The 26,960-nt window shown below is 37.1% G+C and overlaps 1 protein-coding gene across 7 annotated transcripts in view; it reads right to left on the bottom strand.

Moving 5' to 3' along the window:
* The window catches only part of ZBTB44 (zinc finger and BTB domain containing 44), a 67,673-nt gene that overhangs the window by 13,593 nt on the left and 27,120 nt on the right, over nt 1–26,960 (bottom strand). For all 7 annotated transcript variants that reach the window (XR_004815864.2, XM_035716476.2, XM_049109751.1 and 4 more), the window contains one exon: nt 14,288–15,361. Coding sequence is in view for 6 of the 7 variants with exons in the window: in XM_035716476.2 (XP_035572369.1) it covers nt 14,288–15,305 (1,018 nt within the window). In the remaining variant the exon portion in view is untranslated. The remainder of the gene's footprint in view (nt 1–14,287; nt 15,362–26,960) is intronic.

Raw genomic sequence — 26,960 nt, 5'->3', positions numbered from 1 at the left:
TATTCATAATCTATCCATTTCACTCTTAATGTACAGTTTTCCATTATTTTGGTCTTGTTTTTAAAAATCCTGGGGTACTTGGCTGGATCATTCAATGGAGCATACAACTCTTGATCTCAGGGTTGTGAGTTCAAGCCTCATGTTGAGTGTAGAGATTACTTAAAAAAAAAATCCTTCTGTATCTCAAATTATCTTATGAAAGATTGTTTTGCCCTTGACATTAAGGACTTTTCTTTAAGCCACCTGGAGCTGATTTTATCACCAAATACATTTACTGAAAAGTTTGTCTCTCTGCTCTGCAGGCCTCTAAGTGTTTGGGTGTGTTTTCAGGTTCTCATTATATTAGTCCCATCTGCTTGTCTGAACTTACATTAATGCCAATCTTCAGCTACCAGAGCTTTATGATATCAGAGCAGCAAACAAGTATTCTCACCTTGTTCATTTGCTACCTAAACTCCTTGGCTATTCTTGGCCCTTTGTATTTATTTTTTAAAGATTTTACTTATTTGAGAGAGTGTGAGAGTAGAAGAGAGAGACCAGGCACAGAGGGAGAGGAAGAGGGGGAAGCAGACTCCCTGCAGAGTAGGGAGCCCATGCGGGGCTGGATCCCAGGACCCTGAGACATGACCTGAGCAGAAGGCAGATGCTTAACCAACTGAGCCACCCAGGCTCCCTGGCCCACTGCATTTCTTTATACATTTTTTTAAATGAGTTTGTTAAGCATAAATGGTAATAATCATTCCATTTCCCCACTTCTTTCAGTTTGGAAATTATATAATCTTTCCCTATTTTTCTGGTTACTTTAGAAATTAGATAATTATCAAAGTTTGAAGTTAAAACCTTTGAATGTTAAGGATCTGTTTAACTCCATTTTCTACACATTCTTATTCTGCAACTCACAAATTATTATGATATTTTGTTTTGAATAAAGTACCACAAAACATCATTACTCTTTTATGCAGTGTTTACCTACATTTGTCCATATATTTAACCACTTCCTTGTAATATATTACTTTCCATCTATGCTCACTTTGCTTTTTTTTTGTTTTGTTTTTGTTTTTTTTTTGCTCACTTTGCTTTTGCCTGAAGTCCATCCTTAAGAATTTTCTTCAGTGAGGATTTGGTAATGATAAATCTATTTTTGTTTTTTAAAAATATCTTTATTTCACCTTCATTCTTGAGAGATATTTTTGTGTGTTGACATCTAGATTGGCAGTTATTTTCTTTTAGGACACTGAAGATATTATTCCACTGGTTTCAGAAGTCATTCTTCTGAATGTAGTATCTTGTTCTATCTTATTTTCTGAATTTTCTCTATAATGTGTCTAGGTTTGTATTTTTATAATTCGTATTTGAGATTTGCTGGCCTCTAATCTATGGATTGATGTCTTTCATCAATTCTAGAAAATTCTCAGCCTTTCTCTCTTCTCTTCTTAGGGTTTTATCAATCTATGTTTGTATTGTCCATACCCCTTATCCTCTTCTCCACAGCAGCTTCTCACCGTTGTCTCTGTGATGGTTCATTTTGTGTGTCAACTTGACTGGGCTAAGGAGGCCAAGATACCTGGTAAAATATTATTTCTGGGTGTGTCTGTAAGAACATTTCTGGCAAAGATTAGCATTTGAATTAGTAGACTGAATAAAAAGCAGATGCAGGGGGAGGTAACATCCAATCTGCTGAAGGCAGAATAGAACAAAAAGGTAGAAGGGCAAATGTGCTCTCTCTCTGCTTGAGCTGGGATATCCGTCTTCTCCTGTTCTTGGACACCAGCACTTCCAGTTCTTGGGCCTTTGGACTTGAGACTTACACCATCAGCCCTCCAGTTCTCAGATCTTTGGATTTGTACTAGAATGATACCACTGGCCTTCCAGGGCCTCAGCTTGCAGGTGGTTGACTGTGGGGGTTATCCTCCATTATGTGAGTTAATCCCTCCTAAGAAATCTCCTGTATACCTGCATATATTGCATTGGTTCTGTTTCTCTGGAGAACCTTAAAACAATACAGTCTTTTTTTTTGGGAAGCATTCAGGTGATTTCTTTTATCTTCTGATTCACCAATCGTCTCTTTGCAAAATCCAAGCTACTGCCTAAATGTTGACAGAGTTCTTTATTTTGGTTACTTTTTTCTATAAGTCCTATTTTTTCCCCTCAAATCTGCTTCAACCTCTTTTTTTTTTTTTTTACAGTATACTGTTGTTTGTAATTATTGTTCATGCTTGTTTATTTCATTAAACTTGGTAAGCATATTTATTTTATATCTGTGTGAAAACTATGCCAATTTCTTTCTGCTGCCTGTTTTTATCTATTGGTTCTCTTTCTGCTATGTTTCTTTGTGTGTCCCGGTTGTTTTTCAGTGGTTACTGATCTTGAAAATGATTTATAGAGAGAATGATTTGCTTAGGTTAGGATGGATATGCTCTCTTCAAGAAAAACTTTGTTTGCTTTTGCTAGGTTCCTGCAGGGTCGTACCTAAACCAAATTCACTGAAATTCCCTGGCCTACTTGTACACGGAATAATCAGGATCTAAATCTGCAAATGGACTGGTCAGTGTCCACTTCTCAGAGATGTGTTTTTTTTTACCTTTTCCTTTCTGTCTTCTAATCTGCCCACTGTCAAGGCAACTATTTCTATAGTTCTCTGGGGTCTGGAGGAGGGGGAGCATATTTAGTTGTAGTGAGGAAGTCCTACTTACTGTTGAGCAACTTCTCTTAGACTTCACAACTTTCATGTGCTCTGGGTCTTGACTTCTGTTTGCCTTGCTCTTTGAGTTGATGAACCAAAGCCCATGTGTGTTCTGGCAAATGTCTTAGGAAACAACTGGTTTCAGTGCTCTGATATACATTTACCTCTTTGGGTTGGGCTTCCTTCCCCCCAAGTTTAACTTGGCAGTTTCCCAACGACCTTCCAAATACTTTTAAGGTAACTTAAAAAACAAACAAACCCATGTTGTTTTTTTGTGAGAGGGAGATCTGAAAAATCTCGCTTGTTCTGATCAGAGACTGAACTCTGCCAATGTATTTATCATATGCAAATAAGCTATGTTTCACCAAATGAACAAATCTGAGCTGCTAAAGTTGTGTAGTCCACTTTAACAGAAGCATGCTTCTGGTTGCAATATTTTAATGAAAGCTAAAATGAACTAATTGTAACACTTTGTACAATACCATATACAAGTGGATATTTAATAACTATCATCTGTCGTTGGGACACTTAGAATGAAATTTCCTTCTGATGAAAACAGAATCCAGTACTTCAGTTTTCCCCTTTGGAACACTTGAATTAGCTGACATTAAGAAATGAATACATTTTCCACTTAAGTAAATTCCTCCACCCCCAACAAAAAATAACCTAATCCCTTTTAAAGCATCCAAACTTTAGTTAAGTCATTTGTGTTAGAAAATTTGTGACATTTTGCCTTGACTTCTTAAAGAATACTAAATATAATTTGTTTGTTTCTTGATGACTCATGGCAATCAAAGACACCAATTATTACATTATGTTCTAATACATTGATAGTGATTATTTTTTAAAAGAGATGGGGCTATATGCATTTACATTCATCCCCAACTGTATCTGTATTCTTCTGCACACCTCCCAACCTCACACCTACTGGTGTGTTTAGCATTTCTGCACATATCTTTTCATTTTCTCTTTCTCTTACTGTCAAAAGACATTTACGCTTTTCCTCATACCTGCTTATCTAACTTATTCCCAATCCTTCTGATTTATTTTTAATATAGACCGAGAGACCAGATATTACTGATTTTGTTTAAGACAGAACTGTTCACTTGTCAAAATTTCCTTCCCCATTTTCACTTTTTTTCCTTAAAGGAAAGGGAACTAAACACTAACATTTCAATCTATCCTAGGATAAAAACTGGAAAAATCCCAGTATTTGGACCTGGTCACCATGGACACCCAAAAAAATCGACTTTATGGCAGTATTCTGCAGCTATTCAGAGTACAGGCAATATTAAAGCTTCCAGGGAAAGACTTGCAAAAAAGGACTGGAGTTGTGACTAGGCCTTCCTTCTGCCAGGAAGACTGACCTGGCACACATGTGTTCGTCACAATCAGATTACACTACTTTCAGGGGGGCGGGAGTGGAGTCTTGGTGTGGTGCAAATAAAAACCACTCTGCTTTGGACTGATTCTGCATTGTCAAGAGTCTGCTTAAAAAGCTGGTCAAAAAAGAATTAAAATGGAGTATAAGATGCATGTAGCAAACAGCCCCTTTTAAAACAAAGGACATTCTGCTCCTGCCTATGGTTATTAATGCACTAAAAGCTAAGAATAAAAACTACTACAAGTTAAATTAAGAGTTAAAAAGTACACTTTAAGAATTCTATCTGTGAATTCTATCTATAATGTCTGTGGACATTATAACATATAAATAGTGTTACATCACTTATGCAACTATTGATAAAAATCTTGCAAACTTCTTCTCCAATGTGATGGTTTTTGCCAATGATAACAGAAGTAATCATATGAATTGGAATTTAATTAAACCAATTTAATAGCAGGATACACAAGCAATATTACTTTCCTTGAAGTATAGTAATGTTTCTTAAATTACGAAAATGGAGTTTTCCTTTCTACTGTACAGGGATTTTGCTTGCAGTGCTAAGGAAAGCTAAGAATTCTGATAGAACCCTCTTACCTTAAGAAACAGAATTATAGAGACAATCAGCTTTATGTGGAAGGGGTTATCTTAAGAGAGATTCTACTCTCTTCTGCCAATTAGTACTACGAGATAGCTTCTGTAGCATCAAACTGAGTCCTGTTTTCCACTGCTAACCACTGTTTAAGTACCCAAGACACAAAATCTGGTGGTGAAAAATAACTATAGTAGCCATCCACTACTCAACATTTACAGGATCCCTGGGTGGTGCAGCGGTTTAGTGCCTGCCTTTGGCCCAGGGCGTGATCCTGGAGACCCGGGATCGAATCCCACGTCGGGCTCCCGGTGCATGGAGCCTGCTTCTCCCTCTGCCTATGTCTCTGCCTCTCTCTCACTCACTGTGTGCCTATCATAAATATAAAAATAAAATTAAAAAAAAAAAAAGATTTCAACATTTACCACGTGCACTCTACTACATGTTTTAAAAACATTATCTCATTTCATACTTGAGAAAGAGAAAAGCAGCCCCTAACATCCAGACACCGGCCTGACACTGACACACTCAGGAGTGGGCCTGGTGTTCATAGTTAGACCCTGGTCCTTTATATTGGGACACAATCTCAAAGGACATCAACATGAGACCAGGTCACAATGGGCCGAGACAAAACACATAATTTTGTTTAAGCACAGCCAAAGCCAAGGTCATTGTGCAATCACAAAAATACCAAACATCTCCCTCTCTAGCTAATAAGTCACTGCTGCTTTAGGTTCACATTAGGCTGTGATCCTAGATATTTGTTAAGATACACAATCATAGGGGTGCCTGGCTGGCTCAGCAGGAAGAGCATGCAACTCTTGATCTCGGGGTTCAGGAGTTTGAGCCCCATGCTGAGTGTAGAGATTACTAAAAAACAAACCTTAAAAAAAAAAAAAAAGATACACAATCATAGTTTTCCCTGCTTACTAATATCACCAGTCTTGAGCAAACCCCACCACTTCCAATGAATCCTCCCTAAAATCACCAAACACAAGCCAAATCCTCTAAGTTCTTTCTAACACCCTCTTACTGAGAAACTCTAAAGACCTAAGGTGTGTAATCTCTTACATTGCAAATGAGCAAAAAACTCAACTTGCTCAATTATAGTTGTGCTCCTGGTGGTCTGTGGCAACCAAGCACTGGCAGGAAAGGAGGACCCATCCAGTTCTTGTGGTCTTGCACAGGGCACCTTGTTAACAGAGTGCACATCTAAAATCCCTTTTAGGGCAGCCCAGGTGGCTCAGCAGTTTAGCACCGCCTTCAGCCCAGGGTGTGATCCTGGAGACCCCGGATTGAGTCCCACATCGGGCTCCCTGCATGGAGCCTGCTTCTCCCTCTGCCTGTGTCTCTGCCTCTCTCTCTCTCTGTCTCTATGAATAAAATAAATAAATAAAATCTTAAAAAAAAATCCATTTTGAGGTGCAACCTGTCCTTGGCCGGGAGCTAATAAGTTCATTATGAATTGAGCTCAAATATTTCACACTAAAGTCCTTCAGTGGAAGGTTTATTTTGTTTTCCTAGAAAATCTTTTGGGGTTATTTCAGCTACTCAGATTTGTCATTGTTTCTTGGTGAGACTGTTTTCTAGCCTTCTAACACCTGCTTCTATGATTGGTTTGTCCAGTGTGTTGACTCCTATCTATAAGAGGAATAATCAAGAGGATGGAGATCGGCCCAATTACTTCATCTGAACTGGGCCTAGAGGCTGAATTCAGAAGACCTCTGGCAAAAACTTTTCAAAACTCTATGAGGTATGACATACATGAACCTTGAAAATATTATAGAAAGTGACAGAAGCCAGTCAAAAAGACCATAATGCACGATCCCAGTTACATGAAATATCTAGAACAGGCAAATCTATACAGAGTATATCTGTGTCTGCCTAGGGCTGGGATGGGACTAGGAGGGCATCACTGCTAAAGGTCAGGGTTTCTTTTTACGGTGATGAAAATGTTATAAACTTAGACTGTGGATGTCTGCACAACTTTGTGAATATGCTAACAACCACTAAAGTATACACTTTTTATTTTTTTAAGATTTTATTTATTCATGAGAGACCACAGAGGCAGAGACACAGGCAGAGGGAGAAGGAGGCTCCTTGCACAGGGAGCCCAATGCAGGACTCGATCCCAGGACCCCGGGACCACATCCCATGCAGAAGGCAGATGCTCAACTGCTGAGCATCCCTAAAGTATATACTTTAAATGGGTGAATTTTCTATGTAAGTTGTATTTCAATGAAGATTGTTTTTCAATGAAAATGTTTTTAAAAAGAAAAACTTTATAAGGACTTTTTCAGTTTTGCATTTGGGTCCCTGAGAACTGCCTTGCTTACTTCCATATGCCCAGAATCAGGCATTGTCTGGTTCCTGATCAGTGACAACTGGCCTTTAGCTGAGCCGTAAAATAAAAAGTTACACAAGCATTATTCTTATGGACCACTGCAGTTCTCACGAGTTGTCTCAATCTAAAACTGCCGCCTCTTCAAGGCCAAACATCTGCTTCTTTCATGCTTCCTCTCTGTAACACTAATATATTTATTTCTCAACTAACACAATTTCACCAATGACAATTTGGAACTGCAAGTGGCCATTCTGGGGGGGGGGGGGGGGAAGTTTCTGACATAAACAAGATTGTTCACTTGAGATGCATCAACAGAGTGGGGATTTTAAGAGGCACTACCGAGGGTATTTCTAACCTGTAGTCTTCTTGTCACCGACAACCTTGGTAAGACATGGATATGGATCAAACACTGAAGTATACTTAAATACCTCCAAATGAGCAATCAGTTTGTTCTGGTTGTTGTTTATTTTTAGGGTGGCTTGAGGCTTTCACATGCTAAAGAGCTATACTACAATGGTGGGGAAAACTACTAGATTTTGTATTCCTGGCTAGGGAAATCCCAACTTATTTCTCCAATACAGGACTACACATTCACTGATGATACTGTTAAGAACTCCATAAACTTTCTATTTTACTGAGGCTTTTCCCACTGTCCTTATCATCTACAAACTTCAAGAAAAATAAAGAGAACAAATATTATGTAGCCATAAAAAAAAAAAAAAAAGGATCTTGCCATGTGCAACATGGATGGACTTCAGGGGCATTATGCTATGTGAAATCAGGGGAACACAAATATCATATGCTCTCACTTTTATCTGGAATCTAAGCAAACCAAGCTCAAAGATAACAGAACAAAAGAACAGAGGGATAGATGCCAGGAGCAGGAGGTTGGGGAAATAGGAGAAACAGGCAAAGGTGGTCAAAAGGCACAAATCTGAGTATGAAATAATTAAATCATGGGATGTAATATACAGCATGGTGACTGTAGTTAATACCGTACTGCATTCTGAAAGTTGCTAAGTGAGTAGACCTTAAAAATTCTCATCACAAGAAAAAAAATTCTGTATGTGTGGTAACATATGTTAATGGAACTTAACTGCTGTCATCACTTTGTAATACATGCAAATATCGAACCATTATATAATGTACATCAATTATACCTGAATAATAGTAATAATAGTAACAACATCCCTGTTCTAAATTATGAGAGACTTAGAGCAAAAAAAGGGCAATAAACTACAAATGGAATGTTAAACCTCCGTAGCCCCAAGTACTGCCAAGAACCTTGATGGCAATAAGATACATACTCTTTAGGACTCAAAGTTAACTCCTTAGGAGTTAATAATAGGCTGCCTTTTACAAATGGGAATTTTAGTTTAAATCTTAGGTTTTAACCTTTTACTAGCCGATGTGATTGAATACAAGAGATCTGCAGCTTTATCACAGTTATGACCTGCATGTTGAAAACATTCACCAAAGCAGCTTCCGAATGATTTAAAATCTGGAGTTTTGGGTCTTCTGGAAAAGATGCCACCAAAAAAAACCTGTCATTGATTATCAATTGTTAACAACTGATTTAGTAGTAAAATTTTAAGGTGGTATCCGCTAGATCCATGTTTCCCAAGTTAGAAGACATACATCTTTTTGAGAGATTCTCCAGAAAATACGGACTTTAACAGTGGGCAGCTCCTTCCCAAGATGACAAAATCATATTAATTTTCTGATTCTTCAGTAGTCTTTTCTATCCCTTTACTACTAATCTACCATCACTACTAATCTTGTCTATTACAACTAGCGTGATCTCTCATCTATATCCCATTGTTTTGACTCCCCAAGATCTCCTTGTAGGAAAACAAAACTCTTATAGGTTTTCTCCAGACCATAGCTACTATTTTGAATTTAACAGATCACTGAATCAATTATCTATCCTCTAGTTGATCTAGCTGACAAAAATTTAATAACTGTTCCTTTAAATATGTCAGAAGGTAGCTTCCCTTTTAATGGCCCTTTGCATCATATTATATTTAGGCTCTGAGCCCTGTGAAAAAATGTTCCTTGATCTGACATCATGAAAATGCTTCTGCTAAGGATTGCCATTACAATCCTATCATTAAGGGCTATTCAATCAGAAAAACATTAATACTGGGACTCTGATTATGACAGTCAGAGCTTGTTCTTCCTTTCTTCCTTCAGACTCTTTAGCCTGGGTTGCAGAAACTGTTATAACTCTAGTCAAGGAATTTGTCCATTTTAAGGGATATAAAACTGACTCACACCTGTCGTAATGAAAGATACTTATATTCCCCAAGCCCCCACCACTAAGATACTACTACTACTTTTTTTTTTTTTTTTAAAGATTTTATTTATTTGAGAGAATAGGAGAGCACAAGCAGGAGGAGGTGCAGAGGGAGAAGCAAACTCCTTGCTAAGCAGGGAGCCCAACATGGGGCTCGACCCCAGAACCCTTGGATCACGACAAGAGCCCAAGGCAGATACTTAACCGACTAAGGCACCCAGGCGCCCTAGGATACTACTTCTTATGTCATCATAGGGCTTGTAGGTGCCTGCTGCACACTAAGTCACCCGAGGGTATTTGCAGTAACTGTTATGGATTTTCAGACATTAAAATTACCACCCCAAATTGTTCAACTACAAGTATGTTCCTGCTGGTCTTTTGCTTAAGGGTATTGACTCTTTATAGTTATGGGAACTCATTAAGCTAAATGACTTCCTCAAAGTCACACATTTATAAAGTGACAGAAACCGGTAGCAGATTCTAGATCTGACTCAAACCCCTGAACTTTTAACTACTTCTCCATATGATGGATGTTGTAATTCCACCATTATTCTAGGTGCCCATCTCAACAAATTAATCACTACTGTTACTAAGAAAACTGTCAAATTATCTCAATATAATTGACCCCATAACAACTGCTTTACTTTTAATGGCAGATTTTAAAGTTCAGAAAAAAACTGAATTCCTTTACCATAGTAAAATGTGGATTAACCCGAACTATTTATTTTGTCTTTGGTGCCGAAAGATAATCAAATACCTCAAGACAAATAAAGCCGTATCATGAAGTCCTTCTCACTTATGTTTTTTTCTATACTAGTCCAGATATTGATGACCATCTTTTTGAGTAGTAAGACCCAATCTAAACTTAGAGACTTTTTTTTCCTCTTTTAAATTTGCTCTTATTGCTTCTGTTTGCCCTCCAGTGGGGATGTCAGATTTTACGACCCTCTGCTGGGTCAACTGGCAAGAGAAGCAGCAGGTAAAATCCTATCTGAATTAACTTTATGGACGATCAAAGTATTTTAGGATTTTGTGATAATGAGCGCCTAGGTGACTCAGTTACGTGTCTGCCTTCAGCTCAGGTCAGGATTTCAGGGTCCTGGGATGGAGTCCTACTCAGAAAGGAGCCTGCTTCTCCCTCTCTCTTCCCCTCCCCCCACTCCTCTCTCAAATAAATAAAATCTTTTTTTTTTTTTTTTTAAGATTTTATTTATTTATTCATGAGAGACACACAGAGAAAGAGGTAGAGACACAGGCAGAGGGAGAAGCAGGCTCCCTGCAGGGGATCTCAGGATCACAACCTGGGCTGAAAGCAGATGCCCAACTGCTGAGCTACCTGGGGATCCCCAAATAGAATCTTTAAAAAATGATTTGTAATAACAAATGCATTTAATATTATATTCTCACAGTCCTTAGGAAAGACAAACTACCTTTTAGATGTCTTAATAAATAAATAGTAATTAAAATTGAGTACTTATGAAATATTCTTACAGAATACAGAAAAAAAAAAGTATGATACACATTTTTCCTTTCTCCTGCTCATGTTTTTTGGCTGCTTACTATACTCTAGGAATTTAACTTTACAGCAAAGCTTAGTTTTATTGTATAGATTTGGAGTTGATAGGTTAGTTAATTCAGAGTGATTAATACACTTTACTATGATTGCAAGTAAAACAACTCTTGGATTATTTAATTACATGATATTCAGATCATAGTTATTCACATGTCAGCTCTATAAGAGAATCTACATCTTTGATAGTATATATTGGAAAGAAGTTATAATATACTGATAGGTTTATTCCATTTAAGTTCCTAACTTTTCTATTTAATCACGTTAGTAAGAAAGGCAAAGTCTGAACTGATTACACAAACTTGAGTGTGGTAAAATCAGACTATTTCACACGCCTAGTTAGCAGGATACTGAGATCAATTTTTGATTTCTAAGTTCTCAGACAAAATGATTAAATAGTAATATTCATTAAACAGTTTGTTACTCAGAAGGTGTTTTGAGGATTAAAGACTAGTAATTTAACAAAAACTTGGTCACATAACAAAAATAGCTAACATTAAATATATTTTTGAATGTGTGGTCACTTGAATTCTTTAAAAGTACCCTGACCTATGTCTATCAACAGATGAATGGTTGAAGATGTGGAATATTGCTCAGCCATAAAAAAGAATGAAATCCTGCCATTTGTAATAAAATGGATGGACCTAGAAGGCATTATGCTAAGTGAAATAAGTCGGAGAAAGAAAATACCATATGATTTCACTCATATCCGGAATTTAAGAAACAAAACAAAATAAGCAAAGAAAAAAGACGAAACCGAAAAACACACTTATCATGATGAGCACTAAGTAATGGTACAGAATTGTTGTTGTATCATTATACTGTATACCTGTAACTAATATAACACTATCTGTTAATTATACTGGAATTAAAATTAAAAAAAAGAAAAATATTTTGACCCGAATTCAGGAATATGATCTTTAGTTGGTGCTGTGGTGCTGTGGGTAGAACTGTGTCTCCCAAAAACCTATGTTCAAGTCCTGACCCTAATATGTGGGAATGTGACCCTATTTGGAAACATGGTCTTTGCAGATTTAATCAAGTAAGATGAGGTCATCCTGAGTAGGGTGGGCCCTGATCCAAGGACTAGTGTCCTTACAGAGTAAGGGAGATTTGGAGCCAGAAACACAGGGAAGGCCACATGAAGACAGCAGCAGAAGTCAGAGGGATGAACTATTAAGTTGAGGAATAGCAAAGAGTATTAATAACTGCCAGAAGCTAGGAAGAGGCAAGAAAGAACCCTTTTCTATAACTTTCTGAGGGAGCATGGCCCTGACAACAACAACAACCCTTGATTTCTGACTTCTGGCCTTCTGAACTAAGAGAGAATAAACTATTATTTTATATCATCCAGTTTGTAGTACACTTTGTAGTGATAACCCTGAAAAACTCTTATAGTGGGTCAAAATTCAAGAAATCAACAAAGTTAATACAGCATTCCTGGTTCTCTGATCTTTTGGAGAAATTCTCCTTATTATTCTTTATTGGCTTTTCTTCTCTCTGAATACAGGTATTTCTCAAGGGTCAGTTCTTTGGTTTTAGCCCTTACATATATTTTTTCCTGTTGAGATTCAATCTGTCACTACTAAAAGAAAAGCCCTATTCTTCAGTTTTGATTTCATCAATCTTGCTTTTTCAACTGCTTTCTAGCATGACATTTTTGCCACATCACCCAAGCATAGTTCACAAAAAATTGACTGTTGATTTACTCTTAAAACTAGGTTCCCACCTTCTTCCACTGATTTTCATATTATAGTAACTGAATTTAATAGATTCCTATCTATTATGTAATTACCATTATTTTTTGTGCCATTAAAAAAAGTAACTGTAAAAGATTAATTGTAAGACATCTCTCTATTTAGATAATATAAAAATTATGCCTTAGAATCAATGAATATAATAAAATGTTAGCACTATTTTTCTAGTCAGAGTTCTCTAACCCCTACCATTCCTTCAATTCCATATATCAACATCATCAGAAAGTAATGATTCTTCCTTTATAAGTCTCTTATCTATAACTTTATAGTTTTACTCTAAGTATCTTCATTCATATAAAAACAACTCTACTGTAACTGGTTTCTGAGACTGTCTCTGCCAAGCCAAACTCCCTTGCATACCAATACCAAATTAATTTTCCTAAATATCTATAAGTGTCTTATTTGTATTTACACTAGGATAAAAATTCAAGCTTATGTGGCTTGCCTGTGGCAGACTCTGCTAGCTGCACATAATACCCATTCTCCTCCAATTCTGTTTGAGGTAGTTATACACCCAGCTAATACACGTATCTTCTTGGATTCCCTTACGGCTAGGAAAGACCGCATGACATAACCTTGCAGAAGCTTTTTAAGGATTTCTGGGAACATTTGTGCTTTCCTGAAGTAAGCACTGCCGCTTTCTAGAATATGACACTAAAGATGAAGCAAACCTCTTGTAACTATGAAGCCATAAGCGTATCAATGAGACTGACAAACTAAAGATGGTGGATTATGAATATACAAGGGACCTAGGCCACTGTAAAGCCGCAAAATCTGTCCTGGACTTCATACTTCTAAACATTGTATGGGATAAAAATAAAATCCTGTTTGGTCTAAGCCACTATGATGGGATCTGTTCTATGCAGTTAAATGCAATCCTAACTAAAACTAGTGTTTAAGACTCTTCACGATATGCTCTTGATTGCTCATTTTATCTTCTCTCTCATTATTTCCAATACTTGCAGGTTACCATAGTTTATTCACATCATTTTAAACTGAATTTGCTGCTTCCCAGAAAATGCAATGGTTTTCCATACCTCTGGGCTTTTCTTTTTCAAAAAAGTCCTTTCGTCTCCTGAGCAAATTTGTACTTACTAAAATCCAGCTCAAATATATAGCGCTAACTTGCTCTTTCGTTTGTGACCCTTAATACTTTGTTCGTATCTCTAGCCTAGTACTAATCACTGATTTACACATCTGCTTTCTCAATTAGATTATTAAATCCTCAGATGCAGCAGGGACTATGCTTTTTTTCATCATATATCCCCAATGTCTGGCACAGAGTAAAAGTTTTCAATAAATATTTTGACAAAGAATAAAATACAAACTGGATTTTTAAAAACTGGTATATTCTGCATTGAAAATAATTCACAATTCATATAGAACATAATCTGCTTTTGACCTGTCAGAAATTGTTCAACTATTTTCTTTCTTTTCCAATGCATTATATATATATATATACACACACACACACACACATATATACATACAGTACTAATAGCATCTTTAAAAATCCAGTTATTGTGTTTTATTCTTTTTCATGTTTCTTATAGGATCCATCACAAAACTTTTTTTTTTTTTTCAGCACAAAACTTTTATCTAAAAAGTACTGAAAAATGCTCAAATGGACTCTACAGCACAATGAGAAGCAGAAGACACTATACCTATAGAGGAAGACTGTGGACTAATGAGAAGGTCTTCTTGGACTTGTTCACTTCCTGGCACTGTCTGCTGGTCACTCAGTGAACTCTGAGACACACTGACGGGCTGAGACACTTCCTCATGGACCTCCTCATCACTTAACCTTTCTACCTTGACCCGGACATCTTCTTCAGTACCCAGAGGCAAGGTAGTTTTTGTGCTCTCACAAGTCACATAATCGGCCATTCTTCTACCTGTCTCAGATGGGCCAGGTAGTTCTAAAGTCCGGGTATTTTCTGCCTGCTTAACCTTATCAGGCTGAATCCTTCGATCAATTCCAAAAGGAAATGTCCAGGGAAAAGCTAAAGAAGAGTCAACTGGTTGATTTCTATTTTCTGAGTAGGAAGCTGAAGAATTCAATACCTGGGGAGAACTTGTTTGCGTGCTACATTTTACGGGACTTTCAGGAGACATAACAATGTAGCTTTTGCGCTTTCTCCGGGATTCTCGGCAGACAGGAATCGTTCTTTCTACCACACTGCACTCTGAAGACACAGGGGAAATACTTCCATCTCGAGAAGTAAAATTGCAGTTAGAGTTATTCTCTTGTCCAGCATCTAGACTCTTTTCTGGTTGGCTGTTGGGTGTATTCCATAAAATGCTGGACTTCATGAACTCTGAGCAGGTGCTGGCAACACTGAACATCTGCATGTAGCTGGCTGCAGCGAGAACATCAATGATATTCTCTGTGTTGATTGACAGAGTGGCCGTGTAAGCATACTCTAAAAGGGGTATGAAGCCAGTCACTGTAACATGGTGCAAATCCAACACATTCTTGTTCTCATCCTCTGCTTGGCCTACAAGTTTGGTGCGAAAGAAATCACTGCAAGCTGCTAGTACCACCTTATGTGCCCGGAAGATTTTGTCCTGGACACGGATAGTGATATCACAAAAATGTCCATCATTTCGCAGCATATTTAGCTTTCCAAGCATTTCCTGGCTGTGGGAAGAGGAGCTATGAGTAAATGTTTTCACACCCATCTTTTCCTTCCTCTTCTACAGATGCTCTTCAAGGATGCAAATGAATCAGAAATTTCCTAAAAAATACATAAAATAAGCATTAATTGATGGGTTAGTGGTTGAAACAGAAGGTGATTTACATTATTTTCATGTGGCCACTATGCTAAATAAAAAAGCTGAAGGGTGGTAGTGAGAAAGTTCAAGGTAGGGAAAGAATATATTAAAATATGTTCTCCTTACATTTCCCCAAACTCTCCACTCCAATCAGTGGAGTCTGTGAGCTACTGTTTTAATGAGCTGGATAGTTTTAAATAATAGTTTGTATAGGACAATTACATAGAGTTACAGAGTGCTCTCTTTGTGCCAAACACTGTCCTAAATGCTTCCCATTTGACAATTTAGCTGATTTTATTGTCAATAAATACATTATTATCCTTGTTTAACAGAAAAGGGTTAACTATTTTGCTAAAGTCAGGAAGTTATTAAGTTGCAGACCCAGGTGAGTTCAAATCCAGACAGGCTGGCTCCACAGCCCGCCCTCTTCATCTCAATGCTGCTTCCTTTAGAATATAAAATGATTAAATATAGGCAGTTATGATTTCAAGTTTTAGAATGTGATAGGCCTGGATTCTTTCCTCAACAATTCCTCCACGGTTGTTAAAGGATTAAACAAAACAATACAGATAGTAATGCTTAGCACAGTCCTGGTGCTTTGTGAATGCTCAACAAATGAAAGCAGTTGTTGTTTATGTTCCTAATACAATGCGACAAACTGTCTGGAAATAAACTTATTAAATAATGGTTAGTAATCAATCAACTGAATGGATTTTCCCTTAAAAAAGAAGTCAGTTTGCCTTTATCAGATTTCACGTTTACTAAAAATATAAGAAACTGACATTCTCAAATAGTTTTAATTTAGCACATCTAAAAATGCTTCAGTTTTTATAGTACTTTTCTCCTAACCTCTTTTTACACTCTCCATGTGAAGTCGGGGAGGCTCATATTAGTCTCTTAATATTAAGATAAGAAAGCGAATCCATTAGATACAAAAGTTACATGACTAATGAATGACAACCAAAGCTATGATCTGGGTCTTCTGACTTAGATCACAGTACTTTTCCAGTGTAAAAAAAATACAACTATATATGTCAATTATTTTATCTGTGCAAATAACTTTTTTATTGTGAGTACTGAAATAAGTATAAAACAAATCCACTTTGGAGAAATACTTAGAAGCTATTACAATTTGATGAAAAATGTGATGAAAGAGTATTTGTATCCACATCACACACAAGGAGCAAGAGAATATGAGGTCTTTGGTAGGAGTAGGGGTATTTATTCTTTTTTTTTTTTTTTGCACATTAAGCAAATTTTTTTTTCTTTAAAAACCCCAGCATGGGGATCCCTGGGTGGCTCAGTGGTTAAGCGCCTGCCTTTGGCCCAGGGCATGATTCTGGAGTCCTGGAATCGAGTCCCATGTCGGGCTCCCTGCGTGGAGCCTGCTTCTCCCTCTGCCTGTGTCTCTCTGCCTCTCTCTCTCTCTCATGAATAAATAGATAAAATCTTAAAAAACAAAAACAAAAACAAAGAAAACCCACCCAGCATACTGCTACAACACTGGGGTTTCAGGTACTCTGGGTTCAAACTTTAAAGTCATACAGAGTAGGTCTACTTTTTCTTTCCCCTTAAAAAAGCCTTCAAAAGCTTTTTTTTTTTTTTTTTTTGCCTTCAAAAATTTAAGATGGCAATCACATGCCACTCTTTCCTATGGTTTCTTCCCTTTAAGTTAAACATCCCTAATCCCTTTAAGTGCTCCTTAAAATCTGATTAACATCCTTTCTCTTAACCACCTCTACTTTTCAATGTTCCTTTAATACTAGTTCCCAGGTCTAGTATGCCTATGCATGAAATATGATAGGTACAGTAGGATTTAACTTCACTATTTTTTACCTCCCTTGTCCCTTGTTTTGGGCACAAGTATTAGTATGACTGAATCAAGTTTTCTAACAGTCAAATTATAACTGATTTTGCTTAAATTATTGAAAATTTAACAGTGGATTCACCCAATGTGTGGCACTTTATTATGTGAAGGGAAGAACACAAGTACAAGTAATTGTTCTTGACCTAAATAAGCTTACAGTCCTTATGAAAAAGACATGTTCCTAACCGAGACTACAAAATGTGCAGCTGTGCTATGTGAAAGCAATGAATGAAATAATTAATTCTGAATGTACAAGGTAGAGGAGGCATCATAGAGCATAGGGCCTAACGAAAGAAGAAACTCTGCCAGGTAATAAAGCAGAAAGGAGTTCCAGGTTATCATGGGATCACACATAATCTCAGCCAGTGTTCACCATCCTCATGTGCCTCCCTGGGCAATGTATGTACTGGCAAATTGTTAAAGGGTGCCGTACTACATTCTACATGTGAGCATGCACTTGAAACTAAAATAACATTGTATGCTAACTATACTGGAGTTAAAACAATTTTTTTTTTTAAAGTAAAGAGGCATCTGGATGGCTCAGTTGGTTAAGCGTCTGCCTTCGGCTCAGGTCATGATACTGGAATGGTGCCCTGTGTCTGGCTCCCTGCTCAGTGGGGAGTCTGCTTCTCCCTCTCCCTCTGCCCTTCTCTACCTTGCTCATACTCGCTGGCTCTCTCTAATTAATAAAATCTTAAAAAAAAATGTGAACATGCAGAAGACATGCTCAAACAAACAATCCATTAGATAAACATCCCTTTGAATGTTCTATGCAGATAAATGTGTATATAGAGGGGAAAAAGGAAAAAAAAACTTAAGGACTTCTAGCAGAATAAATATAAGGTCACTGAATATTCTAATATGGGAAGACAAAATGATCAATCTGGGATAACACAACAGAAAGGATAAAAGACATAAAGCCCTGTGCCAAGACAGCCAGGTAAAGGCACTGAAATCACTATCTTGATCATTATCAGAGATGAGTTCAAATATAAATCTCTTCATATACCCTTCCCAAAGACAAGTAATCACAACACACTAGGCAGTTAAAGTTGGTTTGAGCAAACCACTGTTCAACATATTTGCTGATTTCCCTCACAGGAATGAGATGAAAAAGAAGAAAATGGAAGGACTATCTATAATGTTTTTCTTTCTCTGCTGCACCACAGTAAACTAGCTTCTTTAAAAGCCTGGCCATCAAGAGTGTTGGTTTGATGCAGATGATTCAGAGCAAGTGACAGAGTCTTAATCCAGGGACCATCTGCATGAACAAAGGTACGAAGGGAAGGAATTAAAGAGCATTTGGAGAATATGTGCAACATGGTCTTAAAATGAAACCATCAATCATGGTGTGTAGAGGGTTCAAACAGATACTGCTGGCCAAAATTGAGTGGTAAGGACACCTATGCAATAAGGTAGTGGAAAACTATTTTTTAACCTTGAGTTACACCCACCTTCAATGTTCAGAGTTAAATATTACAAAAGGATTTTTGTAGACAGTGATCAGTGTGTTGTGAGTTCCAAACCCCATCCCACACTCCCTCCTACTCTCCTGCAAGAGAAAGGGGTTGAGACATGTTTGCTCTTTGTCTTAGGTCTATGGAAAACGTATGTCACACTTGGAAAACATCGAAAGGGTACAAGTGTGATTTAAACTCTGGCCAAGACTAGGAAGTATGCCTGCCATTTCCCACAGTATATAAAAGCAACACAGGAGTGGTTGAGATGGGACTTCACAGAGTGCTGGGTTTGCATCCTGGTACTGCTTTTCATGTTTATAAAGCTGAGTGACCTTAGGCCACGTCATGAAACTGTGCCTTACCTTCTTCAACAGTAAAAGAGGGAGAACAGAACCTACCCCAGAGCCTTGTGAGGATTAACTGATCTACTATACGTAAAGTGGAGTACTTAGCACAAAATAAACATTATATAAACATTAGCTGTTGCTGCTGCTCCTTTTACTAGTATTAAAGACCTTTTCTTCTTACTCAAGCCTTGCCTCTCTCAATCCTGGAGGGACCAGAAACCATAGTTAGCAAAAGAAGAGGAATAAAAGGCCAAAGAGGCCAAAAACAGAAAGAAAAAGGAAGCCAGGAAAACCTCATTTTTTACTAAACACCTGTAGTACAACTGAAGTGGGAAAGGAGGGAAACCTTTAACTGAATTAAATTTATTAGTTCTTGAAAATAATGCTTTCATTTCCTGAAAGTAGCCAGAAAAGTTATTAAGACTTGACCTTCAAGAAGCTGGAGGAAAAACTAACCACAGAATACATTTAAACGGAGAAGACAAAAATAAAATGGACTATGAGTTGCTTCCACAAGTTCTGCTTGTTCAAGAACTAAGGTGCAAAGCCTGATATAGCAGAAGATGAGAGGAAGATGAAGATTTGATCGAGAAAGGTCTTGTACTCCATGTATTATAAGCATTTCCCAATACATGTCTGTGGAAACTTAGTCTCATGACATACTCTACGATAAAAAATTACATGGATCAATATATTTTGGAAATTTGCAATATCATACATTGTGACAAAACTTACAATGAAATTATATGATTTGAAAAAGTCATATATAATATTGATATAGATTAGAAGCTAGAAAGTATAGCCTGAAATTTTTATCAATTACATAATTCTATTAAACATCTCACTTTCCCCACCTGTGTAGATTTAGATGTACATGTATGCATATTTAATTTGGAGCTCATTCAATATTCTTGAATAAAGATAAATATCACTTAATTCCAATTACTAACATAGAATTCACACAGTACTTAAAAGTAAAAAAATGTATTTGTGTAATACTTTGCAATGTGAACTAGTAATTCAGAAACAGTTTCCTTCCCACCCACCCCTACCTTTTATTCCAAATCACTGATGAAATAGCATGTTTGCTTATGAAAGCAATACTTGCTAAATCCCATGTTGTTGTTTTGCAGTTGGGGTGAAAAGTTTTTGGCAAATAAGGTATATAGCCTTGTTATTTTAAGAATGGTTTAAGTTACGGGGATCCCTGGGTGGCTCAGCGGTTTGGTGCCTGCCCTTAGCCCAGGGCACGGTCCTGGAGTCCTAGGATCGAGTTCCATGTCGGGCTCCGGGCATGGAGCCTGCTTCTCCCTCTGCCTGTATCTCTGCCTCTCTCTCTCTATCATGAATGAATAAATCTTTAAAAAATAAATAAATAAATAAATAAACAAACAAATAAATAAATAAAAATAAAAATGGTTTAAGTTAGACAAATTTTAGGTTTTGGATGCTGACTCTTCCAATTACAAGTGAGGCATTAAATCTCTTTTTTTTTTTTTTTTTTTAATTTTTATTTATTTGTGCTAGTCACAGAGAGAGAGAGAGAATGAGGCAGAGACACAGGCAGAGGGAGAACCAGGCTCCATGCACCGGGAGCCCGACGTGGGATTTGATCCCGGGTCTCCAGGATCGCGCCCTGGGCCAAAGGCAGGCACCAAACCGCTGCGCCACCCAGGGATCCCGAGGCATTAAATCTCAATCAAGTTACTTCATCTCTGTATGTGTGTTTGCTCGTATGTAAAACAGGAATAATAGAAATCACACTTTCAAGATAGTAAGATTAAAATTAGTATAATTCCAGGCATTAAGTAAGCACTCAATAAATGTTAGCTACTACTGCCCTAGAAAAAGTGAGAAATAAGTAAAATGGAGATCAAATTTCATGTCTACTCTATTTCTTACATGATATAGAGTACATCTTGAGTATGTATATTTTGGTATAGAGATTAGCTGATAAAAATTATCCAAGGATTTGGGATTAAAATGGAGTAGCTCGGGAGCCTGGGTGGCTCAGTCAGTTAAGTGTCTGCCTTTGGCTCAGGTCAAGATCCCTGGATGGAGCCCCACGTCCGGCTCCCTGCTCAGTGAGGACTCTGCTTCTTCCCGCTCGTGCTCTCTCTCAAGTAAATAAAATCTTAACAAAACAAAACAAAACAAATGGAGTAGCTATAAGCATATAAAATAAGATGCCTGACTCATATGATTAAAGAAAAAGTGATGAAGACTGCTAATCTTGCAAGTAATTTGGGAAGATGGGAAGACTCAATATTTAATAAGAATTTGCACGTTTAAATATCCAGCCACATTTAAAAGTGAACACTAACTTTCCCAATGATACTAACAAAGTTTTAATTATGGGAAAAATGAACTGAGATAATTTCATTTCCATCCTATATCCTAACTTAAACCAAAGACAGAAAAGGTTAAGGAAAGGGACATACTGATGTTGAGATGCCTCTAAGAGGAATAGCCAGGTAGAAATACATGAAGTTGCCTGTACTGGGTAACTGTCTACCACAGAGCAGATGCTAAGATTAGGAGCTGTAGATATATTATCACCCATGAAGTAAGATGATAATAATCTGATTTTACAAAGGAAATTGAGACTTTAATAACTCTGCTCAAGGCCACTTATGTTTGTTTATGCCATGCTAAGGACCTAATGAGATCTTTTTTTGTTTTATTGGGACCTAATGAAATCTTATTCAATATGTGAGTAGCCATTGGGGAGTAGTATAGGTTATTCTGATGGCAATATAGAGTGTAGATTTGAGGGTGGCTATTACAACAGTATGAGTGTATGATAAAATAGGATCAAACTAAGTGGTACTGAGGATAGAGAAAATACATCTAAGAAAAATTTAGGATATAAAACCACCTAGGCATGATCTTCTATCAGGGATGGGGTAAAAGGGGTAGGAGAGAATAACCTGACCCTAGGTTTCCAACAGGGGTGACTGAGTGGATGGTGTTTTCACCAAACAAGACAGAGAATGAAAGGGGAAGAATGATTTTGGTAGGGATTAATGACGAAGAGAAAGAATATTTTGGTTTTAGGTAATATAATTTGAAAATTTTTAGAGAGAAATATTCGCATAAAATTATATATGAAGTTACCCATTCTGATGTGGAGTTCAGGGAAGAAGTAGGGGTGGAACTAAATACTGGATCTTACATAAGTCACTGATAAATCTCCTTCTGTTGATTTTTTTTTTTAGAACTAAAGACATCTAAAGCATGTATGGGGAAGACCGAAGGCAAGATGTGAGAAGCTCAGAGCAGACAGAGCAGAAGGATTTAGTGAAAACACTTTATAGTACCTAATTTATCTTTTGATCTTGTCCAGTACCTAGCATGACATACACAAAAAAAGTCTGTGAAATACTGGATGGATAAATATACATCATAAAATTTCTATCTGGTTTGGTGCCTATTTATATTATTAGGGGTTAAAGGCAAAGAAAAAGTTACAATTTGAATTTATAGTCTTAAATTTGAATAAAAAATATCAGTATGAACTCATAATATAATTAATCTTCAAGCAATGAATATCCCTAGCACCTAGACTGGCTTTCAAATATTTCCCATTAAAAGGAACCATGGCTCCTTAGAGAAATGGCTGATTGCATTTTGAGGGCAGTAAATGTCCACCTGGAACATCTTACCAGGTAGCAAAGAAACTATCAAAGATTATTAGGAGTGCGTCAAAACTCAAGTCAATGTGTGGAGGTTCCTGATGGCCAAAAATGGAACAATAAATTGAAATACATGAAACATGTTTAAATTCATGAGCACGGGATGCCTGTTTGGCCTAGTGGTTGAGCGTTTGCCTTTGGCTCAGGGCGTGCATGATCTCAGAGTTCTGAGATCGAGTCCTGCATCGGGCTCCCTGCATGGAGCCTGCTTCTCCCTCTGCCTCTGTCTCTGCCTCTCTCTCTGTGTGTCTTTCATGAATAAATAGAATCTTAAAAAAAAAAAAATTCATGAGTTCATCTGACATTGCCAAGAAAAAACAAAGCTAATTTATCACCTTTAAAAGATGCTATTCAAACAAATAATTATTTTGAAAACTGGTTTTAAAAAACAGAAAAGAAGGCAGCATTCATCCTGGCTTTTCAATAAATTGTATTTTTGGGTAATCAAACAATATGAAGGAAGTTTTCTCCATAGAAATATTCTGGCTAATAAATGAAGAAGGAATATCAGAAGTACAAGATAACCATTTTGCAGCAAAACCCCCATCCCCAAATGAAGAGGTATTGATCATTAATGGTTTATAACTTGGCAAAAAAAGGGCAGTAAGACATACCAAAAGAGACTAAATGAAATTCTAGACCCTATCAATTCACAGGAAATACAGAGGTGACAGAAACATGTTAATTTACACCACTGTGATGCAAACAGCAAAATTTAGACTGTGAGAAACTTCATAGGACAAAAGACTTGAAATTTTTTAATTCATTTTTTATTGGTGTTCAATTTACCAACATACAGAATAACTCCCAGTGCCCATCACCCATTCACTCCCAGCCCCGCCCTCCTCGCCTTCTACCACCCCTAGTTCGTTTCCCAGAGTTAGGAGTCTTTATGTTCTGTCTCCCTTTCTGATATTTCCCACACATTTCTTCTCCCTTCCCTTATATTCCCTTTCACTATTATTTATATTCCCCAAATGAATGAGAACATATAATGTTTGTCCTTCTCCGATTGACTTACTTCACTCAGCAAGACTTGAATTTTTAAACTAATAAACAGCAAGGGGAAAAAAGAGATAAAAGAGGAACTAAAATAAGGAACTTGTAGATTAAAAGATTTTATGAATCAATCACTGTGTAGAGGAGTATCTAATTTGAAATGAATTAAAAAATTTGAGATAATCGGAAATTTTTTACTGATTACTTGATATCAAGAAATTATTTTTAATATGTAATATGATTATGTATTTTATAAACCAGCTTCAGATATAATTCACATCCCATATAAATCACCCCTTTAAAAGTGTGTAATTCGAAGATTTTTTTTAGTGTTCTGACATTTTGATTCTAGCCATCTTGTGGGTGTGAAGTGGTATTTCATTGTGGTTTTGATTTGCATTTCCCGGATAACTAATGATGTCAGGCATCTCTTCCTGTGCTTACTGGCTATTTGTATAACCCTTGGAGAAAGGTCTATTCAGATGCTCTGTCCATTTTTACCTGGCTTACATGTCATCTTATTGAACTGCAAAATTTGTTACATGTTCTACAAACTGCTTATCAGACATATGGTTTACAAACACTTTCTTCCATTCTGTGAGCTGTCATTTCACTTTCTTGATAGTGTCCTTTGAAGTACAAAATTTTTTTTTTCAATCGCACAAAAATTTTTAATTTTGATCAGGTATAACATATTTTTTCCTTTTGTTGCTTGGGCTTTTGGTGTCATATTTGAGAATCCTTTGCCAAATCTAACATTTTGAGTATTTACCCCTGTTTTCTTCCAGAGGGTTTTGTTTTATTTTTTAAAGATTTTATTTATGCTTAGAGATAGAGTGTGTGTATGCGAGCAGGGGGAGGGGTCAAGGGAGAGGAAGAATCTTGAGGAGACTGAAGTGAGGCTCAACCTTACAATCCTGAGATCATGACCCCAGCTGAAATCAAGAGTGGTAGGGGAGGCGGGTGGGGGGATGGGGTAACTGGGTGATGGGCACTGAAGAGGGCACTTGATGTTATACTATATGCTGGCAAATTGAACTTCAATAAAAAGAAAAAAAATCAAGAGTTGGATGCTTACCTGACTGAGCCACCCAGATACCCCTCTTCTACAGGTTTTTATAATTTTTTTTTTCTTACAATTAGGTCTTTGTTTTAGTTATTTATTTATATATGGTGTGAAGTCAAAGCTCAATGTCTACCCTTATGCCAGGTTTGGTTACTGCTGCTTTGTAGTTAATTTGAAATCAGGAAGGATGAGTCTTCTGAATTTGTTCTTTTTCAGTATTGCTTTACTTATTTTGGGTTCCTCACAACTATAAAATGTGAATTTTAGAATCAGGTCGTCAATTCCTACAAAAAGTCAGATGGGATATTGGGATTGTGCTTAATTTGTAGATCAGTTTGGGGAGTATTTACATCTTTACCTTCCAATCCATACACAAGGGCTATTTTTCTGTTTATTTAGACCATCTTTAATTTCTTTCAAAATATTTTGTAAGTTTTACATTTCCTTTGTTTAAGTTTCTAAGTATTCTTTTTGTTGTGAATGGAACTATATTCTTAATTTCATTTTTGATGGTTCATTATTCATAGTATTTATAATTTTTATTTAAAGATTTTACTGATTTATTCATGAGAGACAAAGACAGAGGCAGGGACACAAGCAGAGAGAGAAGCAGGCTCCCTGCAGGAAGCCTGATGTGGAACTTGATCCCAGGACTCCAGGATCATGACCTGAGCCAAAGGCAGATGCTCAACTGCTAAGTCACCCAGTGCCCCCATAATTTTTAAAAATATTTTACTTATTTCAGAGAGAGAGCATGAGTGGGGTGAGGGGCAAAGGGAGAAGCTGACTCCCTGCTGAGCAGGGAGCCTGATGCAGGGCTGGATCCTGGGACTTTGGAATCATGACCCGAGCCAACGGCAGATGTTTAACAGACTGAGCCACCCAGGTGCCCACACTGTATTTATAATTTTTACTATTTCATTTCTTCTCTTTCCTTTAGGTTTATTCTTTTTTCCAGCGTCTTTTAGGTGGAAGACTGGCTATTAACTAGAAATCTCTCTCTTTTTTTTTTTTTTAATTTTAAAGATTTATTCATTTATTTTAGAGAGATAGGAGAGGGTTAAAGGGAAAGCGAGTCTTAAGTAGACTCTGCACTGAGTGCGGAGCCTGATGCAGGGCTATATCCCACGACTATATACCACGACTTGAAGATTACGACCTGAGCAGAAACCAAGAGTCCAATGCTTAGCCAACTGTGTCACTCTAGCACCTTCCTTCTAACATAGGCATTTACAGTTATAAATTTCCATCTAAGCACTGCTACTGCTGCGTATAAGCTCTGGTATGTTGTATCTCCATTTTCATTTATTTCAGAATGTTTTCTGACTTGATTTCTTCTGTGACCCACTGGTTATTTAGTAGTGACTATTTTCACAGATTTTGGAGTTTCCTAAACTTTTTCCTGCTATTACTGATTTCTAATTCATGCCACTATGTTCTGAGAGCATACTTTGGATTATTTCAACTTTTAAAAATTTATTCATAGGGACGCCTAGGTGGTGCAGTAGAAGTCAGGCATCCAGCCCTTGATTGCAGCTCAGGTCATGATCTCAAGGTTATGAGACGGGGCCCCAAGATGGGCTCCCAGCTCAGCACAGAATCTGTTTAAGATTCTCTCTCCCTCTCCACTTGTGTTTTCTCTCTCAAATAAATGTATCTTAGAATTTTTTTTTATTGGTTTATGACCTAGTATATGGTCTATCTTGGAGAAAGTTCAGATGCTACTTGAGAACATATATTTTACTGTTGTTGCTGGGTAGAGTGTTCTAGAGCCGTTCTACAGATGCTTTCTAGGTCTAGCTGGTTTATGGTACTTATTTTCTGGTGATGCTGAAAAGCTAGTCTATACATTATTAAAAGCAGTATACCAAAGTCTCCAACTATGAATGCTGAACTGTCTGTTCCTCCCTTCATTTCTATTTTTGCTGCACATATCTTGGGACTGTTATTAAGTACATAAGTAACTTATAACTGTTATATATTCCTGATGAAATGACTCTTTCATCATTATAAAACGTCTCTGGTAACTTGTGTAGAAGTCTATTTGTCTGCTACTGGTGCAACCAGTTCAGCTTTCTTGTAGCTGCCGTCTGTATAATCTATTTTTCTGCTATCCCTTTTTACTTTC

Source organism: Canis lupus, chromosome 5 (assembly GCF_003254725.2).
Source record: "Canis lupus dingo isolate Sandy chromosome 5, ASM325472v2, whole genome shotgun sequence".
NCBI classification, from domain to species: Eukaryota; Metazoa; Chordata; class Mammalia; order Carnivora; family Canidae; genus Canis; species Canis lupus.
This window is presented reverse-complemented; position numbering and strand designations above follow the sequence as displayed.